The 19,422-nt window shown below is 36.7% G+C and overlaps 1 protein-coding gene across 6 annotated transcripts in view; it reads right to left on the reverse strand.

The window, feature by feature from the left end:
* Positions 1–19,422, reverse strand: part of LRCH2 (leucine rich repeats and calponin homology domain containing 2) — a 79,712-nt gene that overhangs the window by 48,386 nt on the left and 11,904 nt on the right. For 3 of the 6 annotated variants that reach the window (XM_075187213.1, XM_075187212.1, XM_075187209.1), the window contains exons 2-11: positions 13,934–14,078; positions 12,195–12,321; positions 11,970–12,075; positions 10,637–10,773; positions 6,155–6,288; positions 4,222–4,309; positions 1,754–1,862; positions 1,405–1,508; positions 1,260–1,327; positions 269–379 (exon numbers count right to left, since the gene is read on the reverse strand). In XM_075187213.1, coding sequence (XP_075043314.1) covers positions 269–379; positions 1,260–1,327; positions 1,405–1,508; positions 1,754–1,862; positions 4,222–4,309; positions 6,155–6,288; positions 10,637–10,773; positions 11,970–12,075; positions 12,195–12,321; positions 13,934–14,078 — 1,129 coding nt within the window. Of the gene's footprint in view, positions 1–268; positions 380–1,259; positions 1,328–1,404; positions 1,512–1,753; positions 1,863–4,221; positions 4,310–6,154; positions 6,289–10,636; positions 10,774–11,969; positions 12,076–12,194; positions 12,322–13,933; positions 14,079–19,422 lie in introns of all 6 variants that reach the window. The other 3 variants (XM_075187211.1, XM_075187210.1, XM_075187208.1) reach the window with 1 other exon arrangement.

Consider the following 19,422-nt stretch of genomic DNA (forward strand, 5'->3'; position numbering starts at 1 on the left):
TTCCTAAGAGTGGAAAAACGCTAGTGCCAAGGTTGTTAGTGTTATATTAGATCACTCACAAACTCAGTTATAGGAAGGAAAACATAGTAAGTTTAAAGCTCCCCTTCTAGCTCTGTGACCACAGAATAACCGCAGGTCCAGGGCTTTTATATTGGTCAGCAAACTTTATAGTATAGGGCACAGTGAACTATATAAATATGTCTAAGAGAATAGAAGACTGTAAATGATGTTATACTTTAGTTATTTTTGGTATATTACACACAATTACCTGTTGTGCTTTTCTTGCTGTAATAACTGTGCTGCTATTTTCCTCAGATCTGTAACTTCTTTTAGTTCATCCTCTTCTTCCTCTTCCACCAACAGCTGCTCTTTCTGAAGCCTGATATGACAGTTAAAGATCAATAAGGGCATTGCTAAAAGCGCATGTGATTCCTGCATAGTAATAGTCCATAAAAGGAACATCAGCGTATTATTTCCAACAGGTTTTAACATGATTAGCGTTGTCCGATTATAATAGTTGCCATAGTGCTGCGGGTTATGCTACAGATCACATGCCAGCAGAGCTCATCGACTGCTATAATACCGGACATACCGATAAGGGAAGATCACTTAACAGTGTTCTCCTCAGAAAATGTTGCCAGCCGGGTGCCAGTAAGAAGCAGTCAGGTGGGGGCAGATGTTCTACTTGGCAATAATAATGAAAATGTTGGAGGTTATTACCAGCACCTGCCAGGATTGGTCACATTAGTGTCTGTTTTGATAGGAGAAACAATAGTTTATTCTATTATAATAGGACTCTGTTGGGCTTCAAGAGCCGGGTGGCTAGTAAAAACAGCCGGGTGGAACACTCAGCAATAGGTGCCGGGGAGAACACTGCTTACACAATAGGATGACTACATTTAAAGTAGGATACGATACACTAAAGGTACAGAATGCAGTGCATTCTATAATGCTGCAGTTATTTAAAAGGACTGTGCTCTATAAAAGGGCAACTAAATAAATGTTAGAGAATCAAAATAGAAAATATCACATGCATTAACTAGTGAACAACCATCGCAAAATAGAAAACCTCATAGCAACTTTAATCCAGAAAACATTTGTTTTCAATTTGGTCACTGACCGATATCTCAAAAGGAAATATATTAACCAGTAATAATTGACTTGAATTGGGGATACGTGGTGTGAACGTCTAAGTAACTAGATGTGAATGAGCCCTGCAGAAAGCTGGTCTAAACCAAGAATTCCCCCAGCAACAGTACCTTTGCTCCTCTTCCCATTCTTCATGCTCTTCAACCGTCACAGATTTGTCGCTTAGTTTTCCTCGTTCCTTAAAGAAGGACAAAACTTATATACACATTTTACAATGCAGAAAACACAGATGTTTACTTTTGTACTGAGGGTTACCTTAATATAAGAAACAAAGGGACCAGTAAGCAAAACATCACCATGATCAGATAGGACGGTATCATCAGCACTGGGGTCATAGTCATATATCTCCTGATCATGACCTGCTTTGTTAAGAAATAAATAACATATATTATTTCACGCATGCATATGTTCCATTAAACATATTCACCAACTAATACAATAAAAAACAGTCACCTATTTCAAGTTCGATAACCGAAAAAAATATTAATTTGTGATAACACAATCCTGGGAATTAATCCGTATAAATCTCATTATGATATTATAGGAAGTAGTGTTTTGTCACCAAAAATGTTGTATTAATGTGAGTGAATAAAAAAAAGGTTACCTTTATGGGAATCCAATTTATTCCCTACTAAGTGATTGTCATTTTTCAGTGCTTGGTCTCTTGACTCCGATACCTGAGAGTGAAGGCTGATTGTATCGTCATCTGATGGCTGTGAAGGAGAGAGAAGCATGGGTCACTGACAACTCACCGGAGTGCACAAAAACTTGTTACCAAGACAGAGTAAGGTCACTGGGGTAACAGAATCATTAAATATTCATTCATTATATAATCATGGGGGCACTGGTTCCGTATAAAAAGTATATCAGACCACTTACTCATACAAAATCTGATCTCCACCAATTCAGAATACATTTAGTAAGTATGCAGCCCTCACTTAACCTTTTCTATCTCCCATTAAAATCAACAGCTCTTTCAGAGTGTGTATATCTCTAATACTCCTCAAAACATAGAGGACCAGCGTTTCCTCATTCAGTGCAAAATGCGGTTACCATAACTACATATACACTACAATGCTTTGGGCATGGCATATTTTAGAACAAAGCCCAGAAGTGTATGCATACATTCAGAGTAGAGGGCTTCCCTTTAAATGAACCAATGCACTGACATGTGTCATGTACCACCTCCCAACTCTACCCCTGCATCACCACTTTTTCTGGGAGACTGCTCCGTGAATATATCAACTAATGTATCCTCACGTGCCACAGCCTTGATAAAGAACAGGTCTTTGGGCCAAAAGTCGACTGATGTGATTCTTAGGCTTCTTAATGAAATTCAATATAAAAATTTATGTTATACTGGCTTTTTCCTATGTGCTACCTTTCCTTATTTGCTCATTGCTTGGTGTAGGCGAGTCGAGTGACGTCAGACCCGGAAGTAGGTGGAGCCGACCGCTGCGTTCTGCCGCTAATACAGACTAATAAACGGATATTCAGATTCCTCCATAAACATTCCATTAGCGCTATCATATTCGCCATCCCAGTACAGCAGATCAATTAAATACTATATGGGAACATATTATTAGCGACTTAGCGCTTTGATGAGGAGACCAATGGTATAGAGATTACCTATTAAACACGAGTTACCTAGTTACTCTTAGAGCTACTATTCATTAGCCTAAGTAGGTGCATATAAATGAGAATATTAGCCATTAGATACTTGGCAACCTCTTGATATATTAGATAGGGCTCGTGCCTTATGAATCTCTAATACTTGTTAAGATATATGGTAATCTCTATACGTGGGGAATATATTAGGCAAATACTGCCATCTACAGTTTACACTATACACAACACTAAATATTGAGGGTTATATAAGTGACACGCTGTTACTAGGCAGAATATGTTTAACCTCTGCCACTCTATCTTGATACTTATGGACTAATTTGTGTTGTATATTCCCACAAGAGATCCCATATCAGTGATTTTCCTTTTGGAAATATTATAAACTCTGATCCACCACAGGGTCAACTTATTTTTAAACTCTATATTTTTCAACACTACAATCTTTTTTATATTTCGCTTTTTTATCTGTTTGGTACATCTATACGTACCATTTTTAATGCATACCAATAAAAATAATATGTATTAATCCACTACTCATATGTACCTGGAGTGCTTGTTTAGGTCATTATTCTTTTTCTCCTCCTTTGGATTGTATTGTATGTAGGCAAACCTCGACAGGTTTGAACACTTTATCTTACACAAGCTTTCAGTTTGTGCTTACATGAATGCAATATTTCATGGGAAGAAATGCTTCCTCATATTACAGTTCAGTTTTCCCCTCTGTAAATTTGGACATGTGGGCTCTTGTTCAAGAAATCCCCTTTACCTTTATATTTGGTTTCCTTCCTGGGTACTTTTATTGCAGGACAAGTGACAAAAAACAGTCACACAGTAAATTTTCATTAAGTGCGCTAAAAAGTTGTGTCAAATTAAGCTATTGGATGGAGACACCTTTGCAGATCTAGACAGAAAAATAAGCCACTGCAGGCTGCCATTAGTCACTAGGCCTTAATGAGCATTTAAAAAAATAATGTTAAAATTAAGGAATTATAAAAATCAGATATTTTGTTTTGTTCTTTAACGAGTGGCTGTAAATAAAGCATTAACTGCTGAAAGGACATAAACCAACATACAAATAATTTTCTACATAAAATCTAGCACTAACACTAACAAATATGATCAATTCCTAAAGTCTTTACATATATAACTGAACAGATTTTAGATCAAGTTTGGACTGCTGAGAACAGTTTTCCCTATGCATAGAAGAATTCCTGTCTAAGTTTATTTAAGGACACAGAGAGCAGACACAGCTCACTAAGAAAAAGAAAAAAAAGGAAAGGAAGCTAGTTAATAGCTGCACAGTAATTGTAAATACAATATCTGGTATATTAACCTGTCACAGCCTAGGAATAGTGTATGTGAATCTGCTTAGATACACTTTTTATAGTATAAAATAAATTGCATTGAGGTTTAGGGGCCTTGATGTCATATACTATAGAAGCTCACTTCAGTCGTTGACAGACGTTTATCTCCATTGTCACTGCCAATCCCAGAGTCAGGGCCATGATTTTTACTTGGATAAAAATCTTCAATGCTGCAACGAAACCAAAAAAAAAAGCATTAAATCACGGAAATGATTGTGACAGATAAAGAGACAAAAGGTCCAACTGCCGGGAAACGTCTACCGGAGTTGAAGGACAGACAGACAGGTCAGGCACTTTACTACTTGCTAATAAACAATAGAAATATACAAGCTTTTGTCCACAATTCAACTGACCAGACTTTTGCAGTGTACCCATCCCTTAGATTCAACAATACATAGAAAATACACCTTCTTCTATAATGATATTTAATACAAAAAAGTGTTTTTGTTTTTTTAACTATTTTCCAAGACTGAATTTGTTTTCACCTTTTCCTAATGATATCAGTCATCCAAGGCCTGTAGCTTCCATGCAGATATTAAAAAAGACGACAACAGACTCAACATGCTAGAAGTCATGAAGTTGAATGTATGAACTCTGACATGGGAAATGCACCTCTATGAAACCATGTGACAGGAGCCTCATATCACTACTATGGCCTGTTTGTAGACTCCGCTTTCCCACTCCCCAAACTGCCAGTCTGTAGCTTCTGGTCAGCCTCGATTCTCGTGCTCATATCAAGCCCTGTCCTCACTAACATAATTCTACAGGTGAACTGGTCCCACAGCCTCCACAAGATCTGCCGATTTGTGCTATGATTTCCAACATGTTGTAATGTTCCCACTGGGTTTAAAACATAAGAAAACCTCTAGAAAAAAAACCACTATTGATACGATAACAATCTCCAATTCAGTAAACATAAGACAGCAGCACAGATTGACAAGTTCAATATTGAAACCATTCACATCTTAGTTGCATGTTTCCATACGCTCAGCACTTTCCTCAGAAATCATTTAGTCACATGGTTGACCTGCCCATTCTTATGTGAATCATATATATGTAAAAAGAAAAATTCCTCAATCACAGTGAATGTCGGTGCAATTATGCTCGGTTTAAAAAGTATCTTTTCATCCATGTCATCTTTTGCCATCAACACACTTTAAATATTGATCAAAGTAAACGTGAAAGTAATTTTTTATTTTTTTTTTAGCAGCTACACTTAGTTGTTTTTTTTTTTACATATTTCTAGCAATTCATTAGGTTTGCTTTGTAGTGCTAATGCATTATAACAGGACAATAACTTGTGCTACATAGTTCTGCTCACTGTTGTACAGAATACATACGTGATTGTTTTGATCTTGTGGGAGGCTGTGACCAGTCCCCTCATACGATTATGTAAGTGAAGACAGAGCTGGATGTGGCCGAGCCATAATCATGATGTGAGGTAAGCATGAAGCCACAGACTAAATTAGAGATGGGAAGAAACAGGCTTCCCCAAAAGCAGAGCAGTTATGTGAGGCTCCAGATGCAGAAATGCTCTTTTGTAAAATGCACCTATATATGAAATGAAGTTAACACATCCAACTTATTTAGAACAGTCCCCTAGACACATTTTGGGTTTGTGTGAATGAATGAAGGGATTTAATAACCATGACTCCAACACCACATTAAGATACTGTATCCATGCACTTTCCAACACCAAGACAGAAACTATGATTCTAGCAGATGAGGTTTATTAAGAAGGACAGATCTGAATTACGACTCATCTTCTATTAGTACTTTAATAGCACTGGTGTTTAAGAAGACTGAACAGAACATTAATGCAAACATAGATGTGGCAATTTGTATGCTTCAAGCTACAATTATTTCGGCAGATATGTATGTTCTGGTCATGAATGTAGACACTGGCATTGTAATGGCTGACAGGATACCAATGTCTTGTTAAAGTATCCGATTTAGGTAAAATTATCTGTATCTGCGATGTTCACCAACATGTAAAACCATATATCATGAAATACCTGTCTGTGAGAGGTTGGGAAGGGATTCTTTTCACTAATGAGGGCAAGTCGAGAGAATCTGGCTTCTTCTCTGTCCTGCAGCAAGCATGAATATTCAGAAACTTAAATATGTGCACCTTCCCCTTCAGGCAAATCTGTATCAAATAAAGGGGGAGGATGGGGGCACGCTGGTAAATGAATACTAAACAAATACACAAACCATATTTGACTTATAGCTTTAATTATAATCTATGTACATTTTATATACAGTGCATATAATGTCATTTATCAGATACTGCTTCCCTGCCCATTCAAGCATACAATTTAATTTTGGTGCCTGGGACAGACGCCCAGAGTGACTTCTCAAAGGTCACAAAGCGCTTTGGTAAGTCCGACCAGACATTTGTATGCAGTCAGCAAACGCAAACATTGTGTTGCCCCTTGTATACAGCAGCATGGTTTGAAAGAGGCAGTTTGAATTTAGTGTATTTTATGCTTTGTGCTCAGTTAACATTTTCTCAGAGAAAAGTTAATGATAAACAGCGACTGCAGGTGCGTTATTATATATAAAGAACGTTTACATTTGTCCATCTTCTTGGGGGAGCTCTCAAAACAATCATGGGACCCTATAAGCTGTTAAAACCCATAGGAAGATGACCGGTCCAGAGGCTCCCCTTCTACTGCATTAAAGAAACCATCCCATGTTTATCAAGCAGACATCATATACAGCACAACATTTTAGAGTGCAACTTTGCCCTTTTTCAGACGTAAGTGACCAAATTATATGCTATGTATGCCTAATAAATATGGAATAGTTTCCCCTTCTGTCCTTTTCTTATATAAAGAAAGCATATCTGCAAGCAGAAGCATTGGAAACAATTCATAAGAGCTGTGTATATTCTAATCAGCAAAATTAAATAGTCAATATGATCTAACATTTTACTATTCAATAATGCACAAACTTCGTACACCAAGCTACCCACTAAAACCTAAAACGCGTATCCTTTAATGTTCCAAGTGCCATAAACATAAAAATGCATATGTCTGTAGGCCCCTTCTTTCAGATCACAGCAATTGTACATTTCACATGCCTACAGCGCTCTCAGAGCAGGCTCTTAATCATGGACACTGACAGACAAGCCCGGCTCAGATACTGATAACTTCCTGAGCACAAAGACAGAGCAATCTCTGAAATCACTCTGTTCCAGGGACTGCCAGACCCAGGTGATGATGCTGAGGTCATCATTGGTGGTTCCCTACAGGAAGCAAAGTTCACAGGGCCTATAGTCAATGGTTTCCATGATATCCAAGATCATCTTATAGCATGTCAACAGACTAAAATTGGGAAACAAATTATATTTACTTTATTATCACTAACATACACTATCTCAATTTCGTAATTCCAACAAAAAAACATTTTGTATTTCTGTAATCATAGAATACTATACTTTGTAATCTGTGGGTTTAATTTTATAATTGCTGCTAAGTGACAGGAAATTGTTTTCCATATATTATAACCAAAGATATTTATCAATTATGACAGCAAATAGTAACATAGTTGAAGAGGTTGAAAAAAAAAGTCCACCAAGATCAGCCTATTTTAGATCTCCTGTGATCCCTCGCTTATATTTGAAATTGATCCAGATAAAGCAGCTGCCAATCTATTTCAATCGGGAAAAATCCCTCCTGACCCAATATCGCAGTCCTAGTTCTCCCTGGATTCACTACTGTCCTTCATTTTAACTAGCGGTCGTAACCCTGGATACCCTTTACCGCTAAAATATGTCTAACCCTTTCTTAAACATATCGATTGAATCTGCCCTCACAACCTTCCCTGGCAGTGAATCCCATACCTTGACTGCCCTTACTGTAAAGAACCCCTTCCTTTGCTGGTTGGGAAATTTCCTCTCCTCTAACCATAGGGGGTGACCGCATGTACTGTGTACAGTGCTTGGGGTAAAAATTTTCCATGAAAAGTTCTCTGTATTAACCCTTAATGTATTTGTACATAGTAATCATAACCTCTCTTAGATGCCTCTTTTCTAAAGTACACATGCCTAAATTGAATAACCTTTCCTCATAACTCCTTACTCTATTGATTTTGTCGCCCTTCTCTGAACCCTTTCCAGTTATAAAATGTCTTTTTTTATATAGTGGTGCCCAGAACTGTACTCTGTATTCAAGATGGTCTTACCAACAATTTATATAGTGGCAAAATTACACCGTCTTCTCCTGCACCTATGCCCCTTTTTATGCATGCCAATAATTTACTGGCCCCTGCAGCTGCTGCTTGACATTGAGCACTATTGCCAAATCTACTGTCTACGAGCACTCCCAAATCCTTTTCCATTTTAGATTCCCCTAAATTTGTCCCATTTAATTTGTAGACTGCATGCTTGTTTTTGATCCCTAAATGTATAACCTTACATTTATCTATGTTAAACTTCATCTTACATTTGGCTGCACACTCCTCCAGTTTACTCAAGTGCCTCTGTAGAAAAACTACGTCTTGATCTGAATTATCTTACAAAGTTTGGTGTCATCGACAAAAACGGAAACTTTGCTCTCTATTAATGACCTTTGTGATGGTTTAAAATATATTAAAAATAAATAAAATAAAAAAAAGAAAGTGGCCCTAGCGCGGACCAATAACAAAATGTTCCATATATCACAACTCTCGTCTCCTATTCTCCAACCAGTTTTTAATCCAAGTACAAATGTTTCCTAGACCCAGTTCCCTTATTTTGTAAACCAACCTTGTGTGGCACTGTATCAAAGGCCTTTGCAAAATCTAAGTACACCACATCTACTGTACTACCATGGTTTAAGTTACCACCAACTTCCTCACATAAACTAGTTAGATTAGTTTAACATGACCTATCCCTCACAATTCCATGCCGATTCCCACTAATAATCTTATTGCGCATCAAGTAATCCTGAATACTATCCCTTAATGTACCTTCCAGTAGTTTCCCTACTATTGATGTCAGGCTTACAGGTCTATAATTCCCTGGTTGTGATCTTATTCCCTTTTTAAACAAAGGCACCTGCTATACGGCAATCCCTCGGTACCAAGCCAGATGAAATGGAATATATAATTAAAAGCCCCATTAGGTCTAGAAAAAAAGCCCAAACATTTTCAAATAGTTATTCCCAACAAAACACAGTGTCTTGACCGATCACATTGATGGAAACCGCCAATATGGAAATGGTTAAGGTTTCCAAACTCCTTTCAATTCAGTTGGTCATTTAGGTCCAAACAAAAAAAACAAAGATAAAAACACATTCATATGGCTGCTCTGCCGCGGAGAACAGATCTGGTTGTATTTGGGCCTAATTCCAAATGCATTTGTATACAAATGGGATCGAGTAAACAAACTTAGCAGGTATTTTATAGTGTAAAAAAACATATGGTACTGGAAAAGACTATTGCAAAAAAATGTAGTCTATTAAAAATAGGCTTGATTTTACTCGCCTACAGATAGCGAAGGAATGGAAGTCCCTTCATTCACCCAGCCTCCAAAGTGTAGTCTCTCGTGTGTGGTACATGGCCTCTATGGAATACATCAGCAGCCTTCTCCACAACAAAATTATAAATTTCAACAAGGTGTGGAATTTTTGCTACTCTTTTCATCAAGCAAATTTGCCCGCTACCTAAAAGGCTATTTCTTCAGAAGCTCTTACCAGGTCCTACCCCCCCCCCCCCCTTCCTCCTCTTTTTCTCCTCTATTTCTCTCTCTAAAAAATAAAAGCAGCATCAACATAGAGTTACATGGCTACATGGCAGTTGAGTCTTCCAACATCCTTGGTTGGGTCAGCCTATTTCCTTTCCATGGGTTAACTTACTGCTTCTTCTTATGTTTAGGAATTTGTGTAACAATATGTCATTTTCTTGATTTTCTTCTCATTTCTCAATTGACATGTTTTGGCCCTTATGTTCAAATGTTTTTCTTTTCTGTTATTATCTGCTATGTGGAACTTCTGTTTTTTGCATAAATAAAAAGAGTTTAAAAAAAAAAAAAGAGGCTTGATTTTTATACCAATAAAATAAAACAGTGGCACAAACAGCAAACACATAAAAGGAAAAAAATAAATGCAAACAAATAAAAGAGAAATTAATTACCGTACTTCCTTTGCTGTGTGAAACAGACAAGTTGGATATAGGAACTTTGTTGTTTCAAAGAGAGAGTATGTTACACACGCCTCAGTATGCAAAGGTGGTCAAAGGAAGAGTTGCAGGACTTCAGTCAATCCAATTAAAAGAAGCTTTCTCAGCACACCAAACACATATGAAAAGCATATCAGAAGAGTATATGGCCTTTTCATGTATTCAGTATCATTATCGCACAACAAGCGTAGAAGTGCTGAGCAGGATCCTACTCATAAAATCACATGGGTTCTGTGCATGCACGGTTACAATAAAAATATCACATTTCCAATGTTAATTCTATGCTGAAATGAGTGCTATTTTATAAAGTAATCCATTTCCGCTTGCTCACCTACCTGTGCTGGAGGTAACTGCATAGGATTATTATCCAGTACTAATGCTTCAAGACTGCGCAGCTTCCTATAACTTACTGGGATCTCCGTAATTTTATTACATGAAAAATCCAATTTTACCAAAGGAAGTGAAGACAACGCTAGAGAGGGAAAAAAAAAAGCAGATGTATAGATCTTTTCAAAGTTCAATAAGAAGCAATTCAGCAAAAGACACAAGCCACAAAATGTACCCATCCATTTTTCAGTTCACAAAAAACACCCTGTTGCAAAGGGAATTCCTTAACGGATGCAAACGAAAGTACCGTTTAATTCAACCATGTTATACAACCACCTTAATTTACATATTCTCTGCACAAAACCACATTAAAAATTGTATTAATTCCATTATATGACTCTTAAAAACACCACCCATGTTAAATTTGGCAAGCATGTTAAAATCTACCATCCGTGAAGGTTTTTTTTATTTTTTTGCTTTATTTTTTAATTAATCACTTTAATCATCATCACACACATACCACCCCTGAAAAAATAGATCTAAACTGCAATAAAGCCTTAATTATTGAAATTGCACATTGTGTGAGCTGAAGATCATGTGACACTGTCATGTGACCTTTAGGGAGCCTGTGCGGAAACCTAGCACACTACAGTGTAATAGTCACAGGGCTTTTCCCTGGAGACCAGTGAGAGACTCCTTACTACTCATCAATATTTATGTTTCCCACAAAAAAATGGCTAATCCTATACAAACATGTGAAAGGGTGGATACAGAGGAAATCATATAGCTGTAACACACTGTAGCATTTTAAGAACCAAAAGACAGAATACCAGCAGAGCCACTACTTATAAATATCCCCAATTTTTCCAGCTTCCGATGATCATATCCAAAACCTCTCTACCTAGGCTTTGCTTAAAATTTATGTCCCTGGAACATTGGATATTTTCTAAACCACTTATTTTTGGCTACACTATGTCGAGAGTCAATAAAATGCCTGTCCTATATTTTTGAAGTTGGGTGTCTGATCTGGTTTGCATGTTATATTATTATTTACATGGCTACATTAGTTTCCCCCTTGGGGTTATTAATACACTACTCACTAAATGGAAACGGTTCTGAAATATAAGCATTATTCTAAGTCCCACCATATTTTTATGCAATTAAAAAACAAAATATTGTGGACAAGGTTTCATCCCCTCCAACGCCGGTGAAGTTCAGGATTTTGAAAAGTACTTTGCTGTAGGAGTTACTAAACATCATTAACTATTGATATAGTCCGTTCACTGAGAGGTCACGGAACATAACTTACAGGAAATGCTCTTATATCACATGGAAACTTACCATCTGGCAAGACCTGGAGATTATTTCTTCTCAAATTAATTTCTCTAAGTGAATGGAGTTTTCCTACTTGTGAAGGAAGAACTTGTATTTCATTGCAGCTAACATCCTAAGAATGGAGAATTTAAAAAAAAAAAAAAAAAAAATGGAAAATAAAAATAAAAATATATAAAGATACAAAAAGTTTCATGCAAAAACAAATAAATTGCATAAAAATAGTTGACATACCAATTCCATTAAATGTCTTAATTTTCCAACCTCTTCAGGAATGGAAACCAGTTTATTGTTACTAACGACCAACACTTTCAGGGGCAAGTCAAAAAGATATTTTGGCAATGTTGATAGAAGATTTCGACTGAAAAGAGGAAATATGAAACAAGTGTTATTATCGTGGCCAAGTCTTAAGATCTCTCAGCCCACACACAGATTTTTCAAGCCAATCTGATTTCAGCATTTATAGAATACTTGAAAGAGAACTATAGAACTTCATATACATTAACAATTACAGAAGTATAAACACAAACATCTGTAAGGGTTGATTTTTAAAAACTTTTCAATAGTTTTTTATATGTTGTGTTTTGCAAAAGAAACATGAGTTTCTTGTGCCCACATCCACCTTTCACATGTGCTCAATAAGTAGGAACTGCCCGATTCTGCAACATTTCAATAAGGTTCCATTATAAAATGCATGGGGAGTACCTGGCTCAAACAAACTGCTTAGATTTTTGGGACACAATGTTGTAGTACAGTCCCTGGCAGCACACACACACACACACACACACACTAAATGTCATTTTGTTTCAAGCAGCTTCCACAACCACCAGACCTCTAATGGAGCACAGGTTAGGAACCCTAAAACCTGGTTTATTATGATGTGCACAGTTTGTTATACACACTCATAGAACAAGGTCTTCTACAAACTATGCTACAGCATACAATACAAATAACTTTTCAACTAATGCCTGTTAATAGCTAAGGATTTAAATGGGTTGAGAACATTTTAATTGACAAATGACTCCACTGCACTGCAGTTCTCAATAGAATTGTTTCACCCCAGACTGAATGTATCACAGCGGTAGACAGACTAGAACAATTCCTATTTGCAAACGGTCATAGCAATTTGGCAATCAGGAACTGTGTAAAGTTACAGGTGAATACATGCCCTCAGTGGTTAATACCGCAGATTGCTGCTCCTTCAGTGAAATAAGGCAACTAATCAGAAATCACTTAAGAAGGGCCCAAATAACCAATAATAATGTACTTTGTTTGCTCTGACTTCTCTGGGCCTAAATTTGCCTGATCTCCAGCAGTGTGACAGCAGTACTGGATATGAAGCTGTGTACTGCTGCACATATCACTACCGCAACAAAATCCATCACAGTTTATGCTGCATCTAAATGAGGCATCAATACTATAGGAGATTTATACCCCTTTCTGCTTTGTTTAGGTACACTGCTAAATACTCTTTCAATACTAAAATCAAGCTGTGCAATAGGCAGGGCTTAATAAATTTCTCCAACAGTTAGGAGTCAGAATCACAACTTAGGCATCTGCAATTTTCAAGAAAAATGACCCATCTGCCTGTGAGATGGCTCCCAGAGGCAGCAGAAACAAGCCTGCTGTGGTGTTAAGCTATGATCAGGTCACACTCATGAAACTAAGAACTCTGCAGTTCTGTATGTGATTGACAGTCTATCAGAGAGCAGCTGATTAATTCTGATTTGGTGCCTTACAGCTTCATCAGTGACCTCAACACCATATTGAGACACCCCCCCCCCCTCTCCCAGGCAAAACAGAAGAGGTACAGGGTGACCCTGAACGGCTGGGCGCTACCCGCAGCCCAGAACCAAGGGTCCATGGATTTTGGGGAGTTCTGTAATAGGTTACAAGAAAAGTAAAATAAAACTGAAAAGCAAACCTTTTACATTCTGGTAAAAAAAAAAAAAAAAAAAAAAAGCCCAACATACCTGATATTTAAATATGTTAACATTTGAAGATGTTTAATTGTCTCTGGAATGCACTTAATGCAGTTGTGATATAAATTTAAGGTTTCAAGTGGTGCAAACAGGCAAACATCGTGTGGGATCTCTGTAAAACTGTTTTTGGAGAGGTCTATAAAAAAACAAAACAAAAAAAGATAATAAAAATATATTAAATTACAATGCTTACAAAAAAGGTAATTATTAGATATGACAAGAAATCCCCATTGTGCCTACATTCGTACACTGCTAATATCAATGTTTTAATAAATTCTGCGTTACCCTTTTCATGATGAAAACCATGTTTTTCCCCAATTATCACAAGGCGGTGGTATAAAGAGGGAATAGAGTACATCATAGTTGTTAAGATTGTTTTGGTGTAGTAAAACACATATTTGTATGCCGATATAAAAAAAAAAAAAAAAAAAAAAAATGGTCACAAGGGAAAGTGTTTTATAATTGTTGTTTTTTCCTATTAGTGTATTTGTGCTACTTAAAAAAAAAAAATTTTAAAAAATGAACTTTTTACGAAAGGCAGCTCTCTTCTTCTGAATTCCCTGTCAATGCAAGACTAGAATAGCTATCACCCTATCGCAGCTTATTTTCTGAAAGTAGTTGTTAAACTTACTCTGGTTTAGTCTATAGTCACCATTGTTTCCTTTATAATGCATTGATCGGTTTTCATTTATCTCTAAAACACCCAGAATATACATCCATGAGAAATGGGTTTACTTAGGAATTGTAAACACAAGCAGACATGATCTACTACGACAGTGGTGTCAGAAATGCGGTGTGCAGTAAATATTTGTGTAATACGAGGTGTTATTACAGACATGAACCATACAACCTTAAATCCTGAGAGATCAAAAAATGACCGAGCTGAACCAGTATGTTATAAACTAGCAATCAACAAAAAAAACAAAACTATATTTTATTATGCAACATACTTAAGTGTTTTCTTCACACAAACACATTCTTGAGGCACATTAACCTTTTTCCCTTTGGATAGGTTTAGTCAAGACATTATGAGATGAATATGTAATAAATGCTTACACAATCCTGTATACAAAAGTGTTACAAACTGTGCTTGTAGTGCTCCCCATGCTGTGGCAAGGCAGAATCCCTCATCTCCTATCAAACATACTACAAACGCTTAGGTACCAGCAATGAATATTATGGCATCCCATCTATACATCCGGTCCCGCTTAAGAAGTCTTTAATCAACTTCTCTTCCAGGTAGGATTTCAATACACTATAGAAACAGGGATGTTCAACCAATCAAACAAGACCTAAAATCCCAGTTTTGTAAAATATAAACAATTAACATGATTATGCAACACAACTGTGCTATTAAAACGGATAACCCATTAATTGAGAGCAAGTCCCATGAGTAACTTCTATAAACGTCATTGGATGAACATCTTCTTAGGCCCCTAGATTTCACTGACTGGCTCCAGAATTCAAGTATAAAGAACAATCTTTAATATGCTGGAAGTTTCAAAATAGTTTTAGTCATACTTCTCTTCTAATATGAAGCATTACCTAGTACAGTGTTGGCTAACCTGTGACACTCCAGGTGTTGTGAAACTACAAGTCCCAGCATGCTTTTGCCAATACATAGCAGCTTATTGCTGGAAGGGTATGCTGGGACTTGTAGTTTCACAACACCTGGAGTATCACAGGTTAGCAAACACTGACCTAGTACATGAAAGTGTTCTTATACAGAAATAGAAGAATGGATGTACAACGTTTTCTAGTCTTCATATACTTCAATTGCTACAGATCCTGACATTGCTATAAAGATGCCAGCCTGAGTCTTCTAACCTTGTGCTAATGTTCCTTAAACTGATCAGATCACAGACAGCAGTAATCTCAAGTAGGAGAAGGCTGGTAAATTATAGCCCTGGTGGGAAAGAGTCGACTCAGCAGCAGACTACAAACATTTTAAAGGAAAAATAATGCAGGAGGCCTAGAGACCAGCCCAGAGGAGAGATGCCACCCTGCACCCCAGCACAGTCTGCCCCTGCTTTTACGCTTCAACATGAGCCAAACCACTGAAGACATTACCAGTAATATTCTAGACTACCCCAAAAAAATAAACGGAGTTACACTAATAAAACAGAAAGTTTATACATACAACATAATATTTACAAACTGATGTACAGGGTGATTCAAAAGTCGCAGTACACCCTTTTATTTCAAAAATTCTACAGGAAATTGGGAAACCTGAATACTCCAGTAAGGTATGGGTGACGTGGTCTATCTTTTACGGTATGTACCAAACATGGGCGCCATCTTGAAATCAGCCAATCGGCCCAATTCCTGTAGAGTTTTTGACATAAAAGGGTGTACTGCGACTTTTGAATCGCCCTGTAGTTCGCTTCGGTCTTGAATTTGAAAGTATTGGAACATTTGTTCCAAGGGGGGGAAATTCAATTTTCAGCCTTATTTTTTATTTTTTTTGACCACCACGGTAAGTGATTTTAACGCGGTTTTTACTCATTCTGGAGCGTGTTAACTTTACCCGTTATTTAAATCTATTTATAACGACCGTTTTGTTAGCGAAGACGGTCCCATCACGGACAAGTAGATGATCCATCGAAAGTATAGGGAGGGAGAAGCGCTATAAGCTATTCAATTATTTTTTAACGTGGCGCGGTAAACTGTCACATCAGCAGTTTTATCTCGCACCTCTCACGGCTGTGCAAAAAATTTAACAAATAAGAAAACTATTGAAATCATGTAATGTAAAGAAAATTAAAAATGTTTAAAAAATTAATACAATTACCACTTACATATATGCATGTACTAATATGTATGTACCAATGTGTTTTGTGATGGTATTGATAACAGTATAGTAATAAAAGGTAATAGTACAAAAAATTGCTGTATGCAGATATTATAAAGTAGAAGGTTGTGTAGTACAATACAAATCTATGCCAATGCATTTTTTTTTATTCTAGATGACCACGTTAAACCCTCCCCTCAACTCCTCTAAAAATTTGCTTACACCTACGGATAACGCCGGTGCCGGCGTTATCGGATTTCAAATCGAATACCACGATTGTTAAATGCTGCATTAAGTAGAAATGGCCGCGATTGCATGTTGAAATCCATGCAAATCGTTTCAATTTTTTAAACGCAGCGTTAAAAACAATTACAGCTGAGAACAGAATATGCCCCTAAAATGGGAAAAAGAGATATATGGTACAAAAAAAATACATAAAGTCTGCTAGCAAAATATATTGCACAGTAAAAACAGAACTTACTTGGAGAAGCAATGTAGTATATTTTGTTATCAATAGAGCAGCATTAAAACATGAACTTTTACATCCTCTGAACAGAAAGATAACTAGCACTGTTATACATGAAACCTCCGAGAGGAACAAAGGAACGCTGAGCAGGAACAGCAGTATCTCTTTAACTATTCATACACAATGCTTGATCCAGGTTTCTAAAACTGTGAATACCTTGAGGACATGGGGAACGAGCAATTAGTGGAGTTACAGACCAGCTTCACAGAGCGCTAATTAGATCTGAATGTGTAAAAGGAATAGGGTTTGTGTATACATGGTATGTGTAGGCCTAATCATCAAATACCATAGGCAAATTATAATCTAGAACAAATTCATAAATATGAAATTAGTATTCAATACACTATAATTCACATATCTGCACTTATACGTTGCTTTAGAAGAGAGCAAATGTTTAGATGCACATAGAAAACAACTCCTAGAAACACACTGAAAGTTCCGTAATTATGATTGTAAAAAATGCGTAAAATAAAGACAAGTTTAGGCAATCACTGGATCTACCAAACAACATGCTGTGGCTGGCCAAGCCTGCCCAGGACCTGGACAGCCACATGCTGCCACAGTACTATACATACTTAATTTATTGATACAGGGTCCAAAAACAAGTTTTCATGATCTTGTTCTTTACCTGCCATGGGAAAAATGAAAGAGGAGAAGGTCACCACTCCTAAAGCTCATTCACAAGTCACTCACCTAAACAGATAACATTTGGATATGTAATTACTGCAGGAAATAAACCAATGCCAAAATTACAACATGAAATATTTATAAGTCTCTGCCCACAGATAAACAGAGGGAATTAACTCCACGGGTTATCCACTGATAATTAGAAGTCAATGAACGTGAATGGACCCCTCACTGCACAATCTGATAAAGAAAATGATGCCTACTTGTCATTGCTAAAAGAAACTAGGCAGCAGAGTGTAACATCAGGCATTGTAATCATGGCATTATTACTATCCAGCTTGTAATGTCATTTCTATTCCTGCAAGATTAAAAACAAGTTCAAATGAAGTAGCTTTCCATGCATTGCGCAGAGTACATCTGTTTCAGCATAACGATAAAAATATCAAATTCTGTTTCAATTTTAAACCCAGGAATGGATAAAATAATGCAAAAGTCCAGGAACCAGTGAGACAGAGGCCCTTGTAAAGGAGCCAGGAAGAAATGAAGGTATCAGCAGTAAATGTCTAAGAGCGGTGCCTACCTGGTTCACATGGTATGTCTAACCCTATCTATAGCTGGCGAAATACAGTACAGGTTTCATCCATGACTTGCAGTATTAAAAAAATACCTTATAACTGAGCATGTTCCTAAATTAAAATTGCTGTGTGTAAAAATTGTGGTGTATAAAATGAATAACATGGGAAAAATATGATTGTTGTATTTATGGTGAAATATATTCTCATTACTTTGTCATCAAAACACTTGCTCTAAAAATATGTGTGTGGCCAACTTTGACATATAAATTTTCTTGGCCAATCTGGAAAACCAAAATGATCAGACACCTCTCAGTGTGGAAACAAACAGCACATCTATTCCACAAGTAGCAGATTGCCTTTATGAACTCTAAAAACAGCCACAGATGTTTAAATACAAAGAGGTGGGGGCACAACTTGACATAAGCTGAAATGTGAAAACCAGCAATTATTTGAAACCCATCAAAACTTATTAAATGACTAGGAATAGACAAAATTACAATACTGAAAGGAGAAATAAACACAAAAACTAAAACAAATTAAGAATAAACTTAAAAAAACAACCAAAAACTAAGAATACTGCAGTGCATAGTTAAACTATCAGAGTATTTTAAAATTTCCAATCAATTTATATTAGACAAATACACGAAGCATGGTTAAATACTGCACGTGGGTCAATCCACATCAAATCAACACAGGGTTTCAAACTGACAGTTTTAGATTGTAATGAAATTTGGTATAATAAGTGCTGTCATGGGTGTAAAACAAAAATCCAAATCTTCGTCAGTTATTCCATTTTTAAATTACAGTAACATTACAGACTATGGGGCAAATGTATTAATCAATGGTTACTTAAAAAGGTAAATTCTCGGTTGTTAGCCGTCATTAATTAAAACAGCTATTTCATTAAAGGCAAAGTCCATCCGTTTGGGTAAGTTGTCTATCTCTGTAGAGATCAATGCTC

This window comes from Mixophyes fleayi, chromosome 9 (assembly GCF_038048845.1).
Source record: "Mixophyes fleayi isolate aMixFle1 chromosome 9, aMixFle1.hap1, whole genome shotgun sequence".
NCBI lineage: Eukaryota > Metazoa > Chordata > Amphibia > Anura > Limnodynastidae > Mixophyes > Mixophyes fleayi.